The sequence below is a fragment of the Arachis ipaensis genome, chromosome B3, assembly GCF_059453495.1.
Source record: "Arachis ipaensis isolate K30076 ecotype BB chromosome B3, ASM5945349v1, whole genome shotgun sequence".
NCBI classification, from domain to species: Eukaryota; Viridiplantae; Streptophyta; class Magnoliopsida; order Fabales; family Fabaceae; genus Arachis; species Arachis ipaensis.
Genome location: NC_142438.1, coordinates 146826094 through 146852521, shown reverse-complemented (window position 1 = coordinate 146852521; position 26428 = coordinate 146826094). Strand labels below are relative to the sequence as shown.

General features: G+C 35.3%; 2 protein-coding genes across 6 annotated transcripts; both read right to left on the bottom strand.

Moving 5' to 3' along the window:
• Positions 1–16086: 16086 nt before the first annotated feature.
• Positions 16087–18705, bottom strand: LOC107634002 (Acid phosphatase/vanadium-dependent haloperoxidase-related protein). Of its 5 annotated transcripts, none has more exons than XM_088510065.1 (5): positions 18326–18566; positions 18008–18164; positions 17703–17753; positions 17520–17612; positions 16087–16515 (listed from the first exon to the last, which is right to left on the bottom strand). In XM_088510065.1, the coding sequence occupies exons 1-5, from the start codon at positions 18436–18438 to the stop codon at positions 16444–16446; spliced, it is 486 nt and encodes a 161-aa protein (XP_088366191.1). In that variant the 5' UTR covers positions 18439–18566; the 3' UTR covers positions 16087–16443. The 5 variants fall into 5 exon arrangements, with proteins under 5 accessions (XP_088366191.1, XP_088366192.1, XP_088366193.1 ...); XM_088510066.1 differs by having other exon boundaries at positions 16310–16515; positions 18008–18172; positions 18326–18451; XM_088510067.1 differs by lacking the exon at positions 18326–18566 and adding an exon at positions 18288–18299 and having other exon boundaries at positions 16310–16515.
• A 489-nt stretch (positions 18706–19194) lies between these two features.
• Positions 19195–26414, bottom strand: LOC107632010 (DEAD/DEAH box RNA helicase family protein). Its single transcript, XM_088510063.1, has 20 exons — positions 26233–26414; positions 24725–26143; positions 24579–24632; positions 24248–24360; positions 23949–24161; positions 23774–23852; positions 23483–23536; positions 23316–23390; positions 23111–23164; positions 22944–22988; positions 22763–22857; positions 22561–22690; positions 22195–22293; positions 21991–22046; positions 21631–21733; positions 21245–21373; positions 20852–21024; positions 20543–20567; positions 20314–20429; positions 19195–19876 (listed from the first exon to the last, which is right to left on the bottom strand). Exons 2-20 carry the CDS (start codon positions 26033–26035, stop codon positions 19789–19791), a joined length of 3012 nt encoding a protein of 1003 aa, XP_088366189.1. The 5' UTR covers positions 26036–26143; positions 26233–26414; the 3' UTR covers positions 19195–19788.
• Positions 26415–26428: the final 14 nt, after the last annotated feature.

The window sequence follows — 26428 nt, the reverse complement described above, 5'->3', positions numbered from 1 at the left end:
AATCTGTCATAGAGTGTGCCAAGCGCCAACGGACAATACTGACACATTAAAATGGGAAATTTCCTGTGTGACAAGATGAAAACACAATTAGTAGGAGATGTTTTTAATGTCTATAATGTTTTGATAACTTATTTCATCTTTTTCTTTCAAAAATATTTCTTTCTTTCGTTATCAGTATCTTTTACCTAACTGTAACATCCTAATCGTGATAATAAGATCTGCGCGTCTAGTAAATTAGTGAGAGTATATTTTATTTACGTGGTGGTTTTTTTTTTTATATATTTTTGGTTACTATTAAATTTTTTTTTCTGTCAAATCTCATATATTTTTGTGAAAGTATATTCTTTTGAAATGTTATATATATATATATATATTACATGTACACTAAAATCAGTCACTAAAATTAGTTATTAATATAAAATATATGTTAAAATATAAATATACATTAACCATACATATATTCATACATAAATATATTAGTGGCTGATTTTAGTGTACGAATAACATTCTTGATATATATAAATCAGTTGAATGAGAGCAATTTGGATTATTCTTTTGAATCGAATAAAGTGGACGAGGTTTGGATGATTTAATTTTGAATTGAATGGAATACAATTGCTAAATCAAGTTGTTTATGAACACCATTTTCGGTTCACTTGGTATTATACAACGGTTTCTTTTGATAATATTTTCGGTTCATTCGAGACGCAGGTGTTTCTGAATTTGAATTTATATAATGAACAATTTTCGATTCATTTAGTTTTATACAATGATTTCGGTTTGATAATATTTTCTGTTCATTCTTCAATGATTTTGAATTGAATACAATGGAATGCAATTGAATGAAATGATAATAAATAGAATTTGGATAGAATGCTGAAGTTTCTGAATTTACAGAATGCATATGTTTCGGTTTATTGGTTATTATACAATGGTGTTGTTATGATAATATTTTGGTTCATTTTATAGTCCAGATGTGTTGTGGATGAACAATTTGTCCCAAAAGTTGGGATGACTTTTAAGTCATTGGAAGAAGCTGGAAAGTTCTACAAAGATTATTCCAAATTTGCTGGTTTTTTTTTTTTTTTTTTACGAAAATAAGGAACACCACTCGGAAGGGAGATAAGATTAAGAATCAACTAATTACATGTAGTAAAGAGGGGAAGTGGAAATCCAAGATATCTCCAACTTTGAAGACAAACCCCTCAGCTGGAATAAACTGTCCAGCCAGGATTTATATACACATATATTGAAGGACGTTGGTCTTTAGATAATTTCGAAAGTTGTTCTGAATCATTCACACTCTTGCTGTCTAGATCGAGTAGAGATGCTTAAACAACACAGAGAGCTAAGCATGTTTGTGTGTCATACCACTGAAAACAATGAGAAAGCCAGAACCAGACCAAGTAAAACATATCAGTCATTTATAGGAGTCATCGGGAACTAAGTTTTATTGAAAAAAGATGTGCGAAATTACATTACAAGGAAAGTACGGAATGTTTCCGAACAAGACGATGCCAAATAATTTGGCAAGTACTTTTTAAGAATGAAAGAGAAGAATCAAAATTTCTTTTTTGAGCTTAATCTTAAAGCTGATCACTCCATCAAAAATGCATTTTGGGCCGATGTAAGAAGCAAGACTGCATACAAGTATTTTGGAGATGTTGTTTCATTTGATACCACTTACAACACAAATAGGTATTTAGTTCACTGCAATATAGTTTTCGGTTCATATAGCTAACAAATTTCGGTTTATAAAGATTGTGAGTGTCCATTTTTGCAGGTACAATATGGTTTTTGGTTCTTTTGTGCGTGTGAATTACCACGGTCAGTCGACATTTCTCGGATGTGCTTTGATGAAAAATGAGGACATCTAGTCATTCAAATGATTATTCGAATGTTGGCTTCGTTGCATGGGAAGGAAGGCACCAAAAGGGATTCTTACCGATCAATGTGCATCAATACAAATGGCTATTGAGACCTGTATACCAACAATAATTCACTGGTGGTGCATTTGGCATACCATGAAGAAGATCCCAAGCAAATTAAATGGCTACAAGCGACAAGAAAAAATCGAACAAGAGATGAGTCATGTTGTTTGGAACTCGTATACAAAAGACGCATTTAACAGAAATTGGAATGATTTTCTCACCAAGTATGGTGTTGGATGACAATAAGTGGCTTTTAGGTAACCGAGATTTCATTCGAATTAATTGATGTTGTTACTTTTTCGGTGAAAACGAATATAACTTTCGGTTCATTTGTGTCTGATTTTTGATTCATTTGCAGAGCTATTTGAATATCGTCATTTATGGATTCTAGTTTATCTCGATCACCACTTTTGGGTTGGGATGAGAAGCACACAAAGGAGCGAGAGCATGCATGCTTTTCTTAACAAGTTTATCACACGCAATAGCTCCTTAATTCAATTTGTGAAGCAATATGATAATTGCCTAGGAAGCAGAGAGCAAAGAGAGAGAGAGAATTTGATGCTGCAGATTTTTACACCGTGATACCGTGTGCAACAAAATCACCAATAGAGGCTCAATTTCAGCACGTGTATACTCATGAAAAGTTCAGGAAAGTTCAAGCACAATCTAGAGGAAAGGTGAAGTGCATCACAAGATCAATGCATTTCACTCTTGGTTTTACGTCATATGAAGTTGTAGAGGAGGTTTTAACTCAACATTCAACAAGTTTATTGTTACTTACGACGCAATATCACGCGAAGTAAAGTGCCAGTGCTTGTTGTTTGAGTCAAGGGGTATACTGTACCGTCATTCTCTGAGTGTCTTAAACTTTGAGCGAGTAGATAAAGTGGCACCAAAATATATATTGGAACGCTGGAGTAAGAACATAAAGAGGAGGCACACACATATCAAGAGCAGTCAAGACGAGCCTCTATTGGAGCTGAGAAGTAAAAGATTCGACAATTTTGGTGTTTCGGTCGCACTATATTTGCAAATTTGCGTCAAAATCTGAAGAGCTGACTGGAATTCTGCATCGGACTTTTGATAATGTCATGGTTGAGATGCAAGAATATTAAGTGAAAAGCAAAGGTAAAAGTTTGTTATCTCACGAAGACGCTACGTTGAGTGCTTTTAATGACCTTCAAAGCCCCCCACGTGTTAGAACAAGAGGACGTCCTAAGAACAGATTGGAATCAAATATGGTAAAAAAGATCGTAAATGCAACAAAGAAAAAGAAAAAGCCAGCTCTAAGCGAGATAACATTGATTTACTTTTGATTAGAGAAAAATTCGTTTGTACATTTTGCTAATATATGATTTATTTTCTTTTTGCAGTTGAACCTTTTAGATGATGGATCAATGATTCAGTCAAGCTCCAACCTTTATAAAGCACAGGATATAAATTATCTCGGAGAGGATTTTAGAAGTTTCAATTTTTATTAATATAAATTTCGATTCATGTATGCCTAAATTTTGGTTCATTTGGGTTCTGGTCATATAATGAGGGTTGATTTTTTATTTATGTTACGTTTATTGAATAGTCACTTTTTTGTTTTTTAAATTAGCTTCTGCAATTGTGTTATGTCAAACAGTTTAGGTGTTTCTGAAATTGAATAGTCATATATACATTTTTTTCGGTTCATTTCGTGTAATAACTTCGGTTCATTTGTGTTTTTGGCGTTCTTAATTTTTAATAAATTCATTGAATCTATTCCCTGTGAACCTAATTCATTCAATACAGCCCATACAGTTCTAACAAATAAATCAAAAGGAATTAAAGAAAAGATTTTTAAATATATACATTAACATTTACAACGAGTCAAAGAAAAAGTGTTTGCTTTTTTACAATTCCTTATAAATTAGTGTTAATTATAATTCCTTACAACGAGTCAAAGATTGAAGCTATAACCTATTTACTTTCTATATCTCCATATGAGAATTTACAAAAAGAGCTTGAGAGGGCAGTGGATAGCTTTGGGAGTCTTATTGCTTCAAATGCCTCAATGGCTTTATTTCTCAATTTATTTCCAAGAGAATGGTTGGACCATATTCCCACCTGAAGGCATCTATTTCTTCCTACAATTCAATTGAAAGGAATTACTTAATTTGAACCCAAATGAAATAAGAAATGAATCGAAATTTATTAATTCAGAAATTATGTAACTGTTTCCAGTTTTTACATTTATATTTTCCATTTTTTATCTTTTCAGGATCAATTTTTTCCAGCCATTTCATCACATATGTTCCGCAATCATAACTAAGAAAGAAATAAGAAAGTTAAGTATGATTAATAGGAGAGACCCAACATATTAATAATAGCACAATAAAACATATTAATAATAGCACTATAGCAAAGAAATATTTTATGATATTCGTTGACTACAGATCGTAATATACGGTGCTTCAACGCCCTCTTCGTCCACCAAAGGTTCTACCCTAGCATAAACTCTCATATGTGATACTATTAAGCCCTGAAAAAGGATACAAAAAGTGTACTTCAATTCAGTAGTAATTGAAGAAAACCAAGCCCACAAACAACGCTAATCAGGCACAAGGAGTGTTTGATAATAGCTATTCTTGATTGAGGTATATCTTTTTTTCTTGAGACCTCATCTTGCGACGCAACGACATCGGGCTGATAAACCCCAATTTTGTGGTTTATCTTGTACTTATTTTAGGGGGGGGGGGTTTTATCATCTTTTTCCACATTTATTCAATGAAATAGCATGGTTTTATAATTCTCCCGTAAATTATGCTTAAGTGTAAAAACATGCTTTTTAGGCCCTTAAATGGATGATTTTAATTCACTTTAATTCCATTCGATGCCTTAATGTGTTTGTTGAGTGATTTAAGGTCCATAAGGCAAGTATTGGATGGAAGAAATGAAGAGAAAAGTATACAAAGTGGAGAATGCATTAGAAAACAATGATTTGGAGTACATCAATCCACACGCACGCGCAACAGATGCGCACGCGTGGAAGTGAAGTTGCATGGCGACGCGTACGCGTACGCGTGGATAGGAAAATTGCCAAGCGACGCGCACACGTGACCCACGCGTACGCGTCGATGCTCGCACGTGACTCACTTAAAGGCAAAATGCTGGGGGCAATTTCTGAGTTGCCCAGGCCTAAATCTAACTTGTTTCTGAGGGTATTTGATGCAGAATTGAAGATTGAGCAAGGGGGAGCACTTAGTTAGTCATGATGAGCCTTTAGTTAGTTTTCTAGAGAGAGAAGCTCCCTCTTCTCTCTAGAATTATGTTAGGGTTAGGTTAATTTCTCTTGGATCTAGATTTGATTACTTGATTTCATCTTGTTTGCTTTACATTTTAGCATTCTATTGTCTTGATCTTCTTAGTTTCTCTTGTTAAATTTTCATTTTGCTCTCTTTTATGTTGATGAAAAATTGTTGGATCTTGATTTCCCTTAATGCAATTTTATGTTTCCATATCTCTTTTATGTTCATCTTAATTGCTCTTGTTGATTTCTTGCTTATGTTAGTTATGGATCTTGTTAATTCTTGCATTTTGTGATGTTTACTTTTATTGCACACTAGGTGTTTGATAGAACGTTTCTTTTGATTTTTGAGTAGTTTCTTTTACTCTTGGCCTAGGCTAAGGAAATTAAGTGATCTTGAGCCATTGGGTTTCATCAAATTGATGAATTGAAAACCCTTGGTGATCAATTTGATATCCATTGATACTAACTCACTACTAAGCTAATTGATAGCTAGGTTAGGACCTATGGATTGATGTTGATCAAGCCATTTGACGTACTCCAAGCCTAGGGGTAGATATTACGTGCTTAAGGCTTTAGTGAGTAGACCTAATGAGTTTGGTTCCTCATAATTGTCAATACATGGTTTATGGACAAGGATGGTGATCTCAACTTCCCATGTCTTAGCCAAGAGTTGTTTGCCTTTCTTTATTAATTCTTGTCATTTACTTTCTTGTTATTTACTTTTCTTGTTGACTACAAATCAAATCCCCTTGCATTTTCATAGCCAATAATTGACCACTTCATTGCAATTCCTTGTGAGACGACCCAGAGTCTAAATACTTCAGTTAATTCTTATTGGGGTTTGTACATGTGACAAAACCAAATTTTTGATTGGGAGAATTGTTTGTTGGTATAGAACTATACTTGGAACGAGAGTTAATTTTGAGAAATTCTATACCATCACAACAAATCTTCATCATCACGGGCCCCCGCCTCGGGGGAAGGAAAGCTCATGCCTAACTAGGAGGGGCCTTACCGAGTAAAGTCCATGATCGGGAAGGGAGCTTACAAGCTCAAACGACTAGACGGGTGTAACACCCTAATTAGCCTAAGTCTTACCTCGCGTCGTAAAGCAAAGGTTAATCAAAGGTTACGACAATTCTAAAGCTTATACATATTCATATTCATATATAGAAGAAATAATATATTCTAGAAGCCCGATGAAGGATACAGCTAAAAAATAGGATTTGAAAAGCGCAAAACGTACACACGAAACTACAAACTTAACACACAAGATATAGATGTAATATTGCAAAATATTAGAGTATAATAATGTAAAGATCTAGCCACAGCTCGCGGAGTTTAAGCCGGCTAGCTATATACAGACAATACAGAAGTCTAAAAGTTAAAAAAACTTATACAAGTTTTTCTCTCAAAGTAAATCTCTAGACAAAATTAAATACAAAAGACGAGAGATATAAACAAAATAAGCAAAAAGAGTTCAAAATATATCCAGGATCCTCCGCTCTGTCACCATCAAAGCAACTCACCGAGGTGGGTTGTGACCTTCATCTGAAAAATAACAACAGAATATGGTATGAGAACCAGAGGTTCTCAGTATGGTAACAGTGGCCAGTGATGTAAGATATAAGACTCAAGGATGCCAGAGGCAATCCTAGAACTTCATATCCATCACAAGATTCATCTTAAAGCATAACTAAAATAGTAAAGCATAACGTAAAACCTTAACATATTAAAAAGGGGTAATCTAACTTAGGGAATTTTCTAATCTAACAGTTCTCTACTGTCCCACAGCTTTCACCCACCTATCCTCCATGCAATTCCATCACCACTGCCTTCCGAACCTCCTCAATCCCAGTAGAAAACACAATTAATTACAATGTAAGTAAAACACAAGTATAGGCATATACATCAAGTAATTCAAATAGACAATTAGACATGTTATACAATTAGGCAAACAATTTCAAGTCGACAAAGCATACAAACAGATAGAAAATGCATATGATGAATGCATGTCTTACTGGCTGTGATATCATATTGTCGGTTCAACTGCCAACCCGACACATCTCCATGGAGATGTCGCCCTTCGGAATCATAATGGGAACCCTTGAGATATGGTGCTCGGAACACCGTCCAGGATTTTGTGCCTGCACACTCTAGTGATCCGAAGGGATGCGAGCGGGATACTCTTGCCACGGATCTCACATCTCAACGCAAGCGGGACAAACCACCGCCCTTACGCTGCCGCTGCTACCTCGACAGGCGGGATCCAACCGCCGTCCCTGCCGGGCGCATAACATCTCAATAATCTCAATTTAAAAATGTTACATCAGTGGTTTTGAAAAATTTATTATTTCATGATATCAATGATTCATCATTTCAAACTCTGAGTCCTCGACTCATTTCAACCACTGTCAATTCACAATTTCCTTTCCGAACTCATTAGTTCATCAATTCTCAATTCATACATCTTTCTCCCTTCTCACTCTACCAACCCATCCTCAATACACCAGAAACCTAAGCTTCCGTTCTCTAACTTTCTAAGGTATAACCAAGTTAAATCTCCTAGGATCTTTTCCCATATTTTGATACCTGAAAATGAGCCAACGAGTCTTAAATAGGTGTCACAGAAGTGTACAAGCTTGTTGGGAAGGTGAAATAATTAAAAACAAAAATTTAGTTGAAAAATAGGGCATGTGCGTATGCACAGGGGTGTGCGTGGGCACGCCCAGGAGGATTTTCAAAATGTGTGCATACGCATAGAGGTGTACGTACGCACAGGTGTAAAATTTTCCAGTTCTGTTCATTTGCATAAGGCATGCGAACGCCCTCAACAGAATGCACCTTCCAACGTGTGCGTGCGCACAGCTTGCAAAACTTTGTTGGTTGTGTGTGCGCACGGGTCGTGCTAGCGCTCTCAACAGCAAGTCTTCCCCTGCGTGTGTGTACGCACAAAACTGTGCATGTGCACAGGTTCAAAAACTCACAGGGGTGTGCGTGCGCACACAAACCAGAAATCACAAATTCTGCAGCATTCACAGAATTCAGATTTTGACACCAAACTTTGAATGATCATAACTTCCACTACAAAAATCCAATTTTTACAAACTTTATATCCATTTAAATATTTTTCAATGAACTTTAATTTAAAATAAATTTCAACAAATTTTGAAAACTGAGGCTCAAGTTATGATCCGTCAAAGTTTACAAAAAGTCCATTTTTACCAAAATTTCACAAGGTTCTCAATTTTCTAAATTCACAACCAAAACCAAACCAAAACCACATTAACTCCATCCCACATCATATTTTACCCTTTATGCTACAATCCACTACTCATATCATCAAATTCTCAAACCAATTATCCACGATTTCACACTAAAACCTCTTCTCATCCATCAAACTTAATAATCATTTTACCACTTTCAACCATCAACATCAACCTCATTCATTCTCAATATCAATAATTCAACATTGTTTAACAACATCAATAATATTTCTCATTCAAATTCATCACACATCATACATCAACAACATTATTCAACAACATCAACAACATCAATTCCTCATACATCATCAACCAACCAAATTCAACAATCATATCAATCCAAGCCTATCCTATGGGTCACTAGTCTAAGTGTCCAGAAATATTATATATTACATAGAGGAAACCGAAACCATACCTTGGCCGATTCTCAATATGCACTAAATCACCAAATGGACCTCAACCAAGCTTTCACAAGTTTTCAAACTCAATCAAACCATCATTCAACTCCAACAAGCATCAACAATTACTTCAAAACTCCAATTAAGTGCCAACAATCACAATCTCAATCTATATACACATAATTTATAATAATTCAACCTAGGGTTTATCAAATCCATAAAACCACAAGAGATTTGAATTGCTCATCTTACCCAATGATGATTGGGGCAAAACCCAATAGTAATCAAGTGCTAGAGTGTATTTAAACACCCAAAATCACAAAATTTGACTCAATACAAAACCCAAAAACTCGAATTTCTTAGGGCAGGAAATTGGGCAGCGAATTTCAAGAAACTTACCACAAGACTTAGCTAGAAGTGACGGACTCAGCGAGAGCTTTGCGTAGCCGCTGACGGCATGTGAATCGGAACACTGTAGCTCAAGATATGACCACCAGAAGAGATGAGTGAATAGTGTTTTAGCTCTCTTCTCCCTCTCCTCTCAATGCAGCTGCAAGTTTGGTGTTTAATGAGGTTATGGGCTGTGTTAGGGTTCATGTGAGTGTATTTATATATTAAGCTTGGTCCCAACTTGGGTTCAGTCTAACCCGTTAGCGTTTTTAGCCTGTTTGGCCCAACTTTGGGCCAAACATTTAAAATTAACGCCCGGTTTTCAACTTTAAATATTTTCCTGAGGTTTTCTACTGTTTTTAATTTTTTTCGCACAGTACTGGACAGACTTAAACTGGTTTGACTGGTTCAGCTACCGATTCGCGGTTTTTTTCAATTTTTCGCATAAATTACATTTTCTGACTCAGAAAAATCCACTGAGTCCAAAAATCATATTTAAATCCTTAAATTCTCATTCTAACTTTTCGGATCCTATTTTGGGAAATATTAATTATTTACTTAAACAATTAATTAGTCTCGGTTCTTACAACGAAACTGAGCTTCCGAGGCCTTGGAATGCTACTAACATATGACGCTACTAAAAATAGGTACATCCTTCCAAGCGGACACCCGAGACATAAGACCAAAGTCGTTTTATATTTTTCTTTATTTTCCTTCATTGCTTGATTTATTATTTGTCATGTGATTTCTTTTACGAGTACTCTTTCCTGTCAACAACAGGAGGTTTTAACGAGGCCCAAATTTTAATACAATTATTTATACATCTTTTCTTTCAAAATCACCAACTACGCGTTCTAACCAAACCAATGGCACGAACAAAATATGGCTACCTCGGGGACCGATCACTCCCGAGGCCAAAGCAAACGAATATCCACAAAAAATTAAACAAGTAATACGCCCCACCAAGGGGCCACTTCCAAAGAAGCCGAGAAAATGGCCAAACAATTTTCTAAACGAAAATTCACAAAACATAGATGCTGAACAAACAGCTTACAAAACAGCAAATGTCATGCCTAAACGGCTTACAAACTTAAGGAAAAGAATACAAACAAACAAAGTCACTCCAAGTCCACGATTTGACCATCCTTAACGGTTCGAAATGCTCCCATTAAAGACACGTCCACACCCGGGGCCAGGACCTGAGCTTGGCCTCTCATCGTCTCTTCGGTAGCCGAGATAGCGCCCTTAACATCCTCCACCAGCTCTCCCTTCTCCTTCTTCAACTTCCCTACCTCAACCCTCAAAGCCTTCGCCTCTGCCAGTAGAACGGCAGCCTTGGACTCGGCGTCCGAGGACCGCTTAAGCACACACCTCTTCTTCCCACAAAACACATCTCTTCTTTCCCAATTTTAAAACCCTAATCCTCCCAAATTTAATCACTATTTCCAATCAATTAAGTTAGGTGTTCTGGATCCGATCTCTGGGTGCCTCCTCAGAACGGTCACCAAACCCAGTTATCCTGAGTTGGGCCACCCTCACAGTCCAAAACAACTTAATAACCACCAATATCCTAACCTAACATTCAAATTCAAATCTCCCCCTTATCTTAGCTAAATAAAATAAGCTAAGATAAGATAACTACCCCAAACTCTATAAAAGGAGGCCAGAGCCTCCCTTCAGATACGTTTCACAATCGTAATCTATATTCATATCTCTCAGATCCATTTTAATTTGAGTGTCAGAATGTCTTTGCAGGTACTACCCCCATCGCTCCAAGAATTCAACCCATCGCCATCAAGACCGGCGGATCCTCAACCCTTTTCACAACCTGTGCAGGTGACTTCTTGTACATTAGGGTTTTAAACTTGTTCATATGTTCTCAATTTTCAATTTCAACGAACACGTCTATTAGTTTTTTAACTCTATTTTCTTCCTGTCATAATATATAAGGAGAAACGAGAATCTTGTATAAAATAATATTGTACAAATCAAACGAACCATTATTGTGCAAAGGAAATAAATTGTTCTAATAATGGCCTCCAATATAAAACTGTATTATCAATTCCTATGCTATTAACCCTGATTTTTTCTTAGAATTTTAATGATTGGGAGAGTAATATCCCACCTCTCGGAGGCACAGTCATCGTTGGTATAATCAATAATTTAGAAAATAATCTTCAGTTGAATGTTCATTGCCGAGACATATATATAGGAATATTGATGATGAGACTCAAACTATTGAAGCAAATCAAAAATGGCATTTTGGATTCCATGTTAGTCTCTTACTTTTAGAACTACATTGCTCTTGATTTGAGATGGTGATGGGATTGAACGATCTTGTTCGAGTTTTGGAGTTTTGGAGTTTTGGTTGAAAGATAATTTATTAATAACCACTTATTATAAGAGATAATTTATCTTTTATTTGAAAGAAGATAAGATAAAATTCACCTTTATTAGATTGGTGAACCCAAAAATTTAATAATTTGTATTTAGTTTTTGTTTTTGGTGACTATTTGCATTTAGTTTTACTCATGTGTTGATAATATATAAAATGAGACACCAAAATCATTCTTAACTAATTAATGACACTTGAATTTTCTATAATATTGCAATGTAAGCACTAGTTAATATTGTGACAACATAAATAATAGTACGTATTTATATATAGCCAACTTTATAATAAGGGATACGTACTTTTTTCGTCCCTAAGGTTTGAGGTCAAAATCAAAATCGTCTCCGACTTTTTTTTCTTATTAAAATCATCCCCAACATTACAAAACGTTATACAATCGTCCTTTTGTCCATAAATAATATTTTTCGGACAATTTTGCCCTTGAACAAAAATAATAAAAAAATCCTCCCCATTCTCACCACTATGACATTATCCCCTGCATCATTAGTCATCACCACTGCCACCACCACACCATTCTTCATCCATCTATAACAAAAAAAGATGCAGAGTTCCTCAAACAATAGGATTTACTGGTAGCTGAATTAAAAAAGGTTAACGAAGGGATATCAAGAAAGCTTGCAAAATTGGAAGAACGAAACCCTGAAACTCTACTTTGAATACCCACAGATCCGCTGGAAGTAGACACTCGAAGATGCCAATGGGCAATGCGACTCAAACAAGACTGTGGCATGCTTTAAGCAAAATGGAATGATTCTATGGTCTTTGACTGCATCAATAGCAACAACAACTCAATTTTGAAGTGAAAAAGGAGAAAAAAACTTGGCAGCAACAACTCAATGACAACAACTATTCAGAAGTTATATTTTTCATTCCAGACCCTCTCCCTGTCGTTCCCTCCTTTCTCTTCTCCTTCCAATTTTGCTTTTCTTTTTTTCCATCTCTGTTGGCGTCGCGGGCTGATTCCATTAGTGGCGACGGAAAGTGTTGGACGCGGACGGTGGAGAAAGAAGAGGAATAGTGGATGGTGAAGGAGATCCATGCGAGGATGAGAAAGAAGCAGAGGAGAAGGGACCCACCGCCACCGTCTTTATAACCCACGAATCTGGCTCCGACACCCGTTGGCTCTTTCAGAAGATCTGCATCCTAGGCCATGGCCGCTCCGATAGTGAATGGGCTTGATCTTCTCTGCATCGCATGGAAGTGAAGATGAAGAAGATGAAGAAGAAAATGAAGGGTTGTTGTTGTGAATGAGAAGAAGAAGATGATGAAAAAGAAAGAAGATATGAGAAGAAGAAGATGAAATGTGAAAACTGATGATGATGATGGAATGGGATGGGATTTGGGGGTGGAGGGTCAGAGAGTAGGAGGAAGGAAAATTGGGGGTGGGTTTGGGGTGGAGGGAGAGACGAAGAGATGCTGGGTGTGGGTGGGGTGGGGTTTTATTTTTTTTTAATATTATTTTTATTAATAGTTAAGGGTAATTTGGTCAAAAAAATATAATTGAAGTAGAAAATAACAATTTTATAACGTTTTGTAATGTTGAGGATGATTTTAATAAGAAAAAAAGATCGGAAACGATTTTGATTTTGACCTCAAACCTTAGGGACGAAAAAGTATTTATCCCTTATAATAACATGGAGGAAAAATTTACCTATTTAAAATAAATGAAAGAAAAATCGTAGGAGGTTACTACGGTTTATGTCCAAACTGATCTCTTCATAAACCGTGAGAGGTTACCATGGTTTACGCCTCCTAATGTTCACTTCATAATCCGTTTTATCACGATTTATGTTTATGATGCTTCTTTTATAAACCGTTGGAGCTTACCACGATTTATGTATTAGTTGTAAAACGTATTATATAAAAATAAATTAGGACATATAAATAAAGGCTGATTTTTTTGTATATGGAAGAAATATTGGTGTTTTTTTGGGAAATGGGATTATTTGGTGTAATTACAGATGAGTGAATTTTATAGGTAAAAAGGTCAACACGTGGGGGCGTGGTGCAACACGTGGAGGCGTGTTAGACATATGGCAACATCCTGGCCAACACATGGGAGCGTGTTGGACACGTGGCAACATCCTAGCCAACACGTGGGGGCGTGGTGCAACACGTGACAACATATTGTAATACACTTCAAATATCAATATTTAACCAAAACACCATCTCTATTTTCATATTAAAAATAATTTCTGTATAAATAACTAATTCTCAATTGTTGTAATTGAGTAAATTTTTTTTATTTATTTTAAATAGGTAAATAACCCTCTAAATTACCAACCTAGCCAAAAAATTATAATTTAATTAAATTCCTCATTTATATGTTAATTACTCTCCTAAAACTTTTATTACGATCATTTGAGCCTCACATTAACATTCACCTACAATCATTCGAGCATGAAAAAAAAAAAAGAGAAGTTTAAGAGATCATTGGAAGAGTTCCCATTGATCTTATATTTCGTTTAACATGGGGCAATGTCCTTTCTGTTGGATTGGGCACATGCTTTGATGGTGCCATGGTGAAGAGATCCAAGATTGTGTTCTATTAAGGTACGGTAGTTGTGAAATTTATGGAATGAAGTTATTACTTTGTTGTATGAATTGACTGCTAAATCTGCTTTTGAGGCTGATGTCAGTCTGAGATAATAAATGAAAAAAAAAAAGCAGCACATAATAGATCATAGATGGGTAATAATTGTTTCATTTTTAATATTTTCAACCAATCCTTTATTTCTATGCTACGTGAATTAATGTATATAATTGTATGCGGCTATTTTTTAGACATTTATTTAAATAAAAATGTTAAAAATATTTTTTTATAAAGAGCAATGTGTTAAAAGTGTATTTGTTTGTTTGACATACTCTAAAAATAGTTAATATTTTTATAACATATTAAAATTAAAGTCTACAACTTATCATCTAATAATAAAAAAGATGTATCTTCATATAAAAATAATTATAAAATTTTTATAATAATATCTACTATTTTTTTATATTAAAATATTATTGGTGATTTTTGTTAATATTACGATGTTTTTGTGTAATATAATAATATAAAAAATATATGAAATAAAAAAATCCTAACAATTTTAAATAACACAAAAAAAAATTAAAAAATAATTCAAAATTATGAATTATAATTTTAAATAAGACAAAAAATGATAAAAAATTATGAATCACGATTTTAATTTTTCTTGTTATACAAATCGATACTCATAATTTTATTGTGCATTACACTTATAAAATACACATTTAATTTTATATTAATATATATTACACAGTTTCATTCATAGTATAAAAAATAATTATTTTATACCAAACAATATTTAATTTATGGCGAAAGTGATAGAGAGAGGACAGTTCCATGTCTAGTAGAAGTTGCACTGCCACAGTGCCACGGATTATGACTGGTCCTTATGACGAGTTAATTATGTAGTATGTACTCATTCAAGTACGGAGAATGCTAAATTTGTACTTAAGATTATATGTCCACTTACATGTTAGATTAGAAAGATGGACTCCACAACAATTGTCTCTTCACTTTTTTATTTGGTACATACATATCTATGCTACAATTCTCCCTTTATTGCATGTAAATGGGTGAGGTTAGTGAAATTGTTCACCACCACCTGAGTTAAAACTAGATTAGCATTGCATTGCATTACTTATTATGTTATTACAATGAACTGTAGCACTTTTCTTTCCCTTTATTTTGTTTTTGAGCTAGAGGAATATCATATGAAGGTTGAACCATTCTTTGTTACTAAGCATCGGCAAGGACATGTGGAAGAAAGCATAGTTAGGTATCAGCTAAATTTTCAACATTCAATATTCAATATTCAACATCTAATCAGATTAAATCGAATATAATAAAATAATATGTATAATGTTTTTTTTTAAAAGAACTTTTTGTTTTTTTATTATTTAAACTATTTTATCAGCTAAAAAATCAGACCATTCCATTAGATTTACCAATTTTTAAAATGGTTTTATTGATTTTTCATTCGTTCATTTGCAACTGTTTTTACCTTAAGTCGGATCGGTTTGATGGTTGGTTCTCAGTTGAGTTAATCCAATTGAATTGGTTCATTCATTCCAATTCTAAGAACCATGATGAAAAGACCTTTCTATTGTTTTATTTATTTGTTTTTATTCTTTCACCTTACAATGCTTGTCTCTTGTTGACCTTACCAAACTGGTGATCCATTTGGTCATTTTGTTATATGTCTAGCCAATTATAGTCCTTTTCCATCACATAGAATAATGAGTAAAATTTCTCATACATGAAGTTACTGAAGTAAGCCACATGGTTGTTTTGTCAGATTGAATATTACACCTTACAATCTTTGATACTAATTGAAATAACATAAAAAGTAAGGACCATGAACCATTGAACCGTTTAATGGGCTGGTTTTCCAATTTGTATCCAAATTTCACATTTTCTTAACCACAAAATACTGAAATGAGTTTTGTGGAGAAGCAAACAACTACATTCTGTCTTTAATCAAAGTAACCAGAGTGGAATACAAGAGGGACTACTTAATCTTAATCAAGGTAAGCACAAAGTTCCATTGTAAATTTATGAAACATAACACACTAAATAGAAGAGAAGTTAAAAAAAAAATGGCTCCATAACAGATATTTCCATTACATGAAAATACTGTAATATGTCAAGTGTATGAAAATGGTGACTTGTTTTTGAGTGAAGACGGTTTAAGACTAGAGAGTAGCGTTTCCATTTCTATACTATGGCATGACCTGAATTTTAACTACTAGCCACGGTTATTAGGTGACCAATTACTGCAGTTAATATTCCAAGTAACCCACCGGCCATGACCTGCACCATGATAGACAAAAGTAATAAGAAAAGAACCAAGATTTTTTATTATTCCAACTTAATGTTTATTTCTAAAACCTCCCCCCCCCCCCCCCCCCACTGCAGTTAATATTCCAAGTAACCCACCGGCCATGACCTGCACCATGATAGACAAAAGTAATAAGAAAAGAACCAAGATTTTTTATTATTCCAACTTAATGTTTATTTCTAAAACCTCCCCCCCCCCCTCTCTTCCTTTCTCTCTTTCATTACTTACCATAAAATTAAAAGAAACGCCTATTTGGTCTTTTATATTTGTTTCTTTCAATGATAGACAATGAATTAAGAAAGACAGTGACACATGTGGAATCTGTGCAATAAAGTATAATCTAGCAAATGCTATAACCTAATTATAATTATATACTAGGATGAACACATATTTATAACAATTTAATTTTGATATTATTCACCAGTCTTTCATGAAGTTTAAGGAGTGATTAGGTGTGGATATGGTAATTCCGAAGATGACAAGGGATATCATGTAGTTTTGCCGAATAGTTTATGCCTTTAACTGGTGTTTTTCCTGTTTCTTTGCTTTCGTTGCTCCATTTGTTGTGTTGAGCTTTTTCATTCAAAAATTTTTTTTTGATGCATTGTGAGTATAAAATAGTTTTACATGTGCATCCAATTACATAATGTCACATGAGTAATAATAAATATCTTTCACATTGATCGCGTGAATAGTCTTTCAAAATAACGAATGTGATTGCACAACTGTGTAAAATACTTTATACTATCAGTGCATCAAAATTAAACTCTATTTATAACTTAAAATGTCTCATTCTCTTGGCAGCATTGAATGTGATGGAATCCTTAATGTGTACTTGTGTAGGAATCAATCAAATTAAATATATAAGCTCCGTGAACCTTAGCCTTTAATTTTGAAATGGTGGCATAAATTCCTTTAAGTTAGGATCCACCAAATGGTTGGTTACAGGGAAATCAAATGAAAAGTGATGATGAACCTGAGGGGGTGTGTGTCCAAGAAGCTCACGAAGTGGTCTGCTTTCGGCCAAGGGATGTTCAGCAGGAAGTTCGTATACAATTTGGTTCAGAACCTGTGAAAGTTTTTGCCATTTCAATTCAGTTAAAAGTTAAAACCATTCAAAACAAATAAATAAGAAAGAAGAAATAGACATGAATGAAACCTCTGCTTGGCGTCCTGCCTGCAATCTTACACCGGTGGCATCATACATCACCTGCCAAAATATGAACCTGTTTGTTTAAACATTTCTTAATCCTAACTTAGAAACTGATTTATATTCTAAACATACATGCCTAGCTAGTCATGCAAGTAGAGCTATGCATAATAAAGAATAGATTGATCCTTCTTTACATCAAACTATACACTAACATTTTTGAGATTTGGATTATAAAACAATTAACCTTTCTATCTAGTAAACATGAATGGTCGTAACCCTAATTGTTTGAGGGGAAGAGAAGAGATTGTTACAATAAGAGCTAAAACCAAGGCGGTGGCAAAAAGAGGTCCTCCAAATCCTTCTTGGAAGCCAACGGAAGCAGTGAGAGCAGTGACAGTTGCTGAATGAGAAGATGGCATTCCACCAGACCCAACAAATTGCTTCACATCCCATCTTCTTTCCTTGTACCTGCATATCTATCAAATATGAGATATCAGATTAATTAACAATTGTAATCCGTTTTCAAATTAAAAGAAAAATTCACGTGTCCAAGAATATGAGAGACATATGAGGGGATCTTGAGGACTTAACGGATCAAGAGAGAGAGAGAGAGAGTGAAAGAAACGAACCAAGTGGTGAAAAACTTGATGGATTGAGCAATGAAGAAAGCAACGATGGAGGAAATGAGAGGATAATTGGTAAAGATTGATGAATGCATGATTGGGAATTTGTAATAATGCATTGCATGCACTGAGGTTTCTTATATGATAAGGGATCTAGCTAAAATCGTATTCATGATGATGATCGATGATCAACGCCTTCTCAGAGTTTAGTTCTGTTACTTGTTCTTTCATTCATCAAAGGCTAACTAACGGTCATACCTTACCTTTCTCATCATAACTGAATCCACTCCCCTTTTTTTCTTTTTCTTTTTTTTTTCTCGATAGTGTTGTATTATTTTTATTGGATTTTCTAGAATATTATTTCTGGAAATTATTTTCTCTTTCATAAGTCTATAGCCGCCAACTGCCGAGCCGGCTCTTATGACGAAAAAAAAAAATCTATATTTGATTGCTCTCTTAAAATGAAAGAATATTTTCGTGAAGAAAAATATCACGAATTTTATTTTTCTCGCAAGAAAACTGAAATTTTTTGGATCAAGAAAAAACTATCTAGTACACGTGTTTCGACCAAGATTATTGTATTTGTATGTATACACCCACTTGAGTGTATACACACAATCTAGTACACTTTTTTTTAAATGAAATAAAATTTTTAGATTTAATAAATATTGACCATAAGTCCATAACATAACTTAATCGTTTTTTTTTTAGAAAAATGCAATAGAAAAATCACATACCATTTTTTAGGATAATAAATATATTTGTAATCGTAACTTTTTTCTAAATAAAATCTCTCTTCAATTGCTTTTCAAAAAATACAAAAAAGAATATTTATTTTATATTTCTATCTTTTTAAGCACAAAAAAATATTTTAAAAATAAATAAAATAAGTAGTCACTTAGAAAAGAATACAATATTAATTGATGTCCAAGGTAATTTAAAAGGACAAATAGACAAGCACAGTGGTAATAATCATGGCGGTGACAATAATGGAACATTTTTTAAAGCCTTTTTCAAATCTAAGAAAAGGGTTGAACTATATGTAAAGACTATGATAATAATGAAGAGGGACCATTATACTCCCACAATAATGGGGACAATTTCAAGTGAGCTTATATACATGACTGGGAATTTATTTTTCCTGTTCACTAGCAAACACAGTTGATAATTTTCCAACACACAATCCTAAAAGAGCTTTTCCTTTTTCTTTAGGCCTGAGAGTTCACTCTCTAGGATTGCAAATCACTGATTCCTCCCGCCCTAGGAAGATAATTGTATCATAAATGAGGTAGAGCTTCAAATTTTGTTTGCCTTCTGTCTCAACCAGTGGAAACAGAGTAGAGGTGCTGCCACACTCCACTATAACATTAAGCCACGGACAGGACATAAAGAAGGAGCTTTTTCTGACCACCTTGGATTGGATTCGATTTAATATTAAGACCCCAAATCTAAAGTATAAGGCTAAATGGCTAGAGCGTATCTTTTCCAACCAAATTCTTCAGTTCTGCCTTTGCTGCTTCCATCACCACCTTGAAGTCTATATGTGTATACCTTCCCCTGCATTCACAATTAAAAGTTTATTGATGACAAACATTACCAGTGTATTCAAATTAAAACCCCTCTTTTCTAAGATTCCAAAAATATCAATCATATTCACGAATTTTATTTACTATTAGGATAAGGTTTAGGAGGAATTTTTTTTAACACTATATATTTATTACTCTGCATGTGAGCGCATGTTAAAATAGACTCCGTCACTGAAGTTGGTCACAAAAAGAAACTATATTATATTGCAGTTAACGAAGAGAAACTTGTTAACTATACCTTTATCGAATTAGGTTTACCTACATTGCTATTGGTGCATGTGTCTGTACAGAAATTTAACAAAACACACCATTTCAAGTAGCCAACTTTCTTGTTTTATTTGTTACCACTTACTACCGATAAAAAGTATTAAAAAGTCATCCAAGTTAAAAGTTCAAATATCGATGTACCAAAAATGGGTTCTACACCAAATGGTAGAAGGATATGCCGGGCTTGCAATTCCGTGCATTATCCTGGCCAAAGCTCTTGGTGTAAATTTTGCTTGTGAATTGCTCTGAAGAAAGACCTGATGATTCCCAAAAAACAAGTTATTTTACAATTTTTCTCCAAAAATTTTACCAAAGATTCAAAGAATGCCCATGCCTGATGGTTGATGCCATCAGTGAAATGACAACTTACCTTAATATCAGCCCGCAGGAAAGGGCTGCACACGTAAACAGAGAATCAGTAAGTATGTTGTCACATATAACAATCTTATCTTAGTATCTAATTTTCGATTTTCATATGTTCTTGTAATATATCTAATATTCATTCCAAAAATATCTAAAACTACTCATTTTGATTCAATATTTTAACATTATAAATTAAAATGAGTGGTTGTAAACATTTTTAAGTGTGTAAATTCATTGTCCTCCCAAGGAAGAAGTATAACCTTGTCATTACATAAGCTCAATACTAAAAAATTTAGTAATAATAATTAATAAGCACCTGCTTTGACCAATTTTCTTGCAGGAATCATTGTTATCATCAACTCCAGCAAAGTAATCCAATATTTTCGTTTGCAAGCATGGTGTGTGATTGTTATCACTGCAACCATGCATCTTGTCACATAAATTTATGGCAAAATTTGCAGCATTAAGCATTACATCTATCTTTTGTACCTATAGTAAAGCCGCCAGAAAATGATCAATCAGTAATAACTCAGACGGTAAAACTACAACAAATGCATGGTTCAGAATATGTGATTATTGAGAAGAACATGGGACATCACAACGAGTCAATGCCATAATCTGTGTGTTTGAATCCCATAAAACAAAAGACAACCATGCGGAGGAATAAATGTGTGATAAGCTTGATCTGTCAGTACTAAAGTTTACATACCTTACAACTTTCAACATCTGATAACCATTGGGTAACAGCTGTTGATAGCGAGAAAAAGTCCGTCGGGACTTGAACAATCTTATAACAGTAGGCCAAGTCCTTCATTTCATAAGTTATTTCTCCCGTTAACTGAAATTTTTCACGAATGACATGGTTAGATCAAATATATACATTGCTTTCAATACACATACAACAGCCAGAGCTAACTAAATAGAGAACAAAGATTACTGCATTTTTTATGTTCCAAACTAGAACCAAATAAGATAATTGCTTTAGAGTATACTCAAATTTATTTAAATAAAAACAAAGAAGGCTCCCTCATACACAATATAGACATTTTCTGAGTGCATGTGAACACAAGAAAAAATATAACCACTAATCCAAACCTTGAGATTGTACAACTGATTTGTTAACTCAACTGCTGTAACCCCCACGTCATTTGCCACGGATGGAATATCAAAAACATACAGCCCTTGCTTATATTCAGATCTGAAAGGGTGACAGCAATAATTCAGATAAACAAGAAATGCATGAGGGAAAGCAGAGAACAACTGCAAAACTGTTTTCAACAACCAAGAGCCATCAGCAGGTAGGAGTAGGACTTTATGGGAATTGAACGTTTGGAATCAAACTCAATCTAGAGAGTTGACGTTATGAACATTAAAATAATGCAATGACCATCTGGTAGAAACAGGAAAACATTTGAAACAGAGAAAAGCCAAGAAACCGAATATGCTTCTTATCACCTCTTCAGAATAACAGCAACAGCAGAATTCCTTTGGGCAAGCATAGGTGGGGGAGTCTGCATTAATGGCCAAAAATCAAAATAAGTAACCATGTGATTAGAAGGTCATACAGGATTTATTTATAAATTAATGTATATAAAAAGCATGTTTTATTATTTGTCTCATATGACATCTATGTGCAGTCAAAGGGGAGTCTGTACACACCTTATGAAATGTCAAATTGCAAGTTGAATTTATCTGTGGAAGTAAATACAAGTACTTCACATCTCCCAACTCCAAGCGTGTCAAAATTGTTAGCATCACCTGGTAAATGAAAATATTGAAGACGGATAAGCTGTAGACTAATACTCGACAAAGGTAATGCATAAATAACAAGCCCTACAAGAACCATTTTTGTTATAAGTATGTGCATAAAAAATAAAAATATAAAAAGATGTGTCATTATTAGCACAATTCGTTCTGCAACAGGCTATCAAGAATGCTTTCTAATTTTTAACAGAAAATCAATCATATGGGCTTATGAAGTATCAAATTCATAAATTGAAAGACACAATAGTACTGAGGAGAGACCTCTTCTTTCATATCAAACTTGCGTGAAGAAGATTCTTTAATTAACGAACATATTCTCCCACAGGAGCTCTTCTCAGCAGGAAACACTTCATGCAGAAATTTGTTCACTGTGTATTCATCTACTCCTTCACTGAGGATTAAGATTTGGATTAAATGAAGAACACTTTGACAATAAGAAAGAAAGAAAAAATAATTTTATTACCTGTACATTAGACTGCGAAGTTTGAAATATGTTTCATCATCATAGAATAGGTGACAATAGGACAACCTCCCATCCCTTCCAGCACGGCCTATCTCCTAAAAAGGCCAATCCAAATATTCAAAAAGACCTATGAAAGAACATTTTGCTATATTTTTACTAGTTTAAAAAAAAAATCATATACCTGCACATACTCCTCCAGACTTTTAGGGAGACTATAATGAATTACCTGAACACAAATATGACATGGGTTTCCAGAATGATTTAGTTTGACATACAAGATATTTATATAGGAATGTGAATATTCATAGAAATTGATGCAGAAAAGCATAATATGTTAATAATCCTTACAGCTCCAACATCACTTTTATCCAGTCCCATACCAAATGCCACAGTTGCAACAACCTTCATAAAAAGTCACAAGGAGTCAGTTGGCAAATAAATTTGTGTCTGAAGCACCAACAGGAGAAAACATGATGAAAATATTATAGAACAATGAATTTAAGCACCACAAAATTGACAAAACTGGAAATTAGAACAAAAATTTTTATCTTACCACTCTGATCTTGTTGGAGGTAAACAACTCTTGGACATAGTTGCGTTCCTTTGAACTCATACCACCATGATAACTCTATTTTAATCCAAGTCAAGCATCAGATTTATAATTCAGCAGCAAGGCTTAACAGAATTATCTATATATTGAAAGAGAAATGCACAGCTAACCTTTGCCGAGATATTGTTATCATTCAAGTATCGGCTAATCATATCAGTTTCAGACTGCAACAAGAAAAGAAATAATTGATTTCCAACAAGAAAAGCATTATAACATCACCACTAAAGAAAGCGAACTTATGTAATTAACTATCTTCTAACTGAACAATTAGGAACAGCAAGCAATACTACACATTTTCAATACTGAATGGAAGAAGGGATAATTTACAACTGACAAATGGGTTCAAGACATTCATAGTATCCTGGAGTTGAAAGTTGGAATAAAGCAATCCATATACACACCTGAAATTTGCAGTATATGATAATGCTTTGAACTTCGGCAAAAGGAGAAGACTTCATGAGAACCAGAAGGTCTTTCATTCTATTATGTTCAGTAAGTATGTATAAGTTAACCAAAGTTCAGATAAGGCAAGGAAAAAATGCAGGTTAAAGCAGAAAATCAAAGCATCTAACTTGCCTATTTTTCAGCAAAGACACCGATAAATGAAAATTGTCCCTTAGTTGTGCCTTTTGAATAAGATTTGTGCAAGGAATATTTAGAGCAGACATGATGGCATCTAAAGTTGTGTTTGTAGCAGTTGCTGTCATTGCAAGAATAGTACCTATGTTAAGCCTTTTACGGAGCAAAGATGCTCTAAGTCTCATGAATGATGGTCGGAAATTGTGAGACCTGTAGAAACGTTAATCACAAGATCAACAGGGAAGCAGATCAAAGAGGAAACATTAATATGAACAAAATACATCCGAACCCCTCACCATTCAGAAATACAGTGTGCTTCGTCAACAACAAGAAGTGAGATGCCTGACATACCAGAAATAACAGACAGAAACTCCTCATTTAGGAAGCGCTCTGGGGAAACAAAAAGCACCTATATGAATTAGAATTGCAAACATTAGCCATATGTAACAACTAACAAGTACTACCATCACCAGTAAATAAAACTGGCATGCAAATCTATCATCTGCAATGGCCTAAAAACAAAAGTTATTGCATCTTGTGCAATAAAAGCAACCACACTGCAAGAGTTCAACTTTTTTCTTCACTATCAAAACCAAACCAAAGTAGCATTCAGTTGCAGAAACTCACCTTCACTGCACCTTGTCTAAGCTGGTTCAGTGTTTCAGCTGCTTCCTCAGATGTCTACAATTGTTTAACAACGAACCAAACAAAAAGATTAAATAACCACGTCCCATACATCCATCAGAATAAGTAAATTATATCAGATGAAATACCTGACTGCTGCTTAAACAACCACCCCTAATCACAGGGGGCAGTTGCCTTAGCTGATCAATCATCAAGGCCACCAATGGACTGACAACTAGGGTAATCCCAGGCAAAATCAAGGCAGGCAGCTGATAGCAGAGTGACTTCCCTGCACCAGTTGGCAAAATAAGCATGGTAGACTTCCCGGTAAGAACCATCTTGATTGCCTCCAGCTGCCCATCTCGAAAACTATCATAGCCATAAACCAAGCTCAGCAAGTTCACCAAATTCTCATCCGAAGGCTCAGCTTGAGCAGCAGACACTGCCTCGTCCACCAATTTCAACTGAACCTCACTAGCTCTGCAAGTCCGCTTTTGCTTCTTTTGTCCACTCTCTGTAACCAACCCTTCTTCATCATCAAAACCAAGTTCCTCTTGATCCTCCTTCCCTTGACGTCCCACTTTACCTCTACTTCTTCTTGTGTACCTTCTACCGCCAGAAAATCTCCCACTTTTCTTGTACCCCTTGTTCATAAACTTCCTCCTCTTACCACCACCACTCAAGTTCAATTTCACAAAGTTCCCTTCCCCACCACATTTTCGCAGCTTCACGGCTGGCAATGGTGCATTTGCCCCTATCAGGTTAGGATGCTGCCTCTTCCCGGATGTCCCCTTTACTCTAGAACCAACTCCAAATCTGTCTTCTGCTTCTTCTCTCTTTCCAAAGTTCTCCTTTTCTCTAGAAACAGCTCCAAGTCCTCCTCTTTCTTCCTCTTCTTCTATCTTTCCAAATTTCCTCTTATCTCTGGAACCAAACCCGAGTCCTTCTTCTTCTCTCCTTCCACATTTCCCCTTTTCCCCTTCGGGGAAAGCACGAGCATAATCAAGTCCAACATTGGTGCCCAGATTGGACGTAGAATTGAGTAGCGGTTCGTTTCCAGAAGCTTCAAAACTTATAGAATGTCTTCGGATCTTCGAGAAGGAAGCGGATTTGGAGAAGAACCCCGCCGGGAGGGTTTCGAGGGGCTGGGAAGTGGAAGGGGGTGTGGGGTCACACTCGGAGGACCGACGAATTTGAAACGGTAGAGCGGTCGGGAGGGAGAAAGAGTCTTGGAGTTGGTGGGTTGGTTCGGGTAGCGGATCGTGTTTGGATTGGGTTTTATCGGGTGCAGAAGGGCGCTTCTTGGAGCTCGAGGTTTTGGTTCTGATTCTAGATTTTCCGGAAGGAACACGAGGTGGTTGTGGCGGCGGCGGAGGTTGTGGTGGCGGCGGTGATGGAGTTGCTCGTCGTGGAGGGGTTGCAGAGACATGGGATCCGTCAGAGTCAGAATCGGAGTCCATCTTTGTTGGTAGGGTCGGAGCACAATCGTAAGAAGTTAAATAGCAGGGTTGCAACACAACCAGGGTCTCCTCCCATACAAATTAAATCTTCAGCTGCTGGAGTAAGAACTAAAGTACAACATAATCAATTAACTGATGGAGTAAGCACAACAGATTCAACAATTCTTGAACTTCAGCAAATTGCAATCAACGTTTACCTGTGAGTGGATGGTGGCGGCTGGAGCACGAAGAAGAAGAATGCAGGGGAGGCGCCGAGGCGGGGAGCGGCTGCGGGATGGGCTGAATGACTCAGCTCTCTGAGTGATTGTCGTTGCCCTACGCGGTAGTTCTACCATACTACCATACCATTGTTTCAGGCGAGCCAGAATTTTCAATGTTCACAGGGCACGTTCC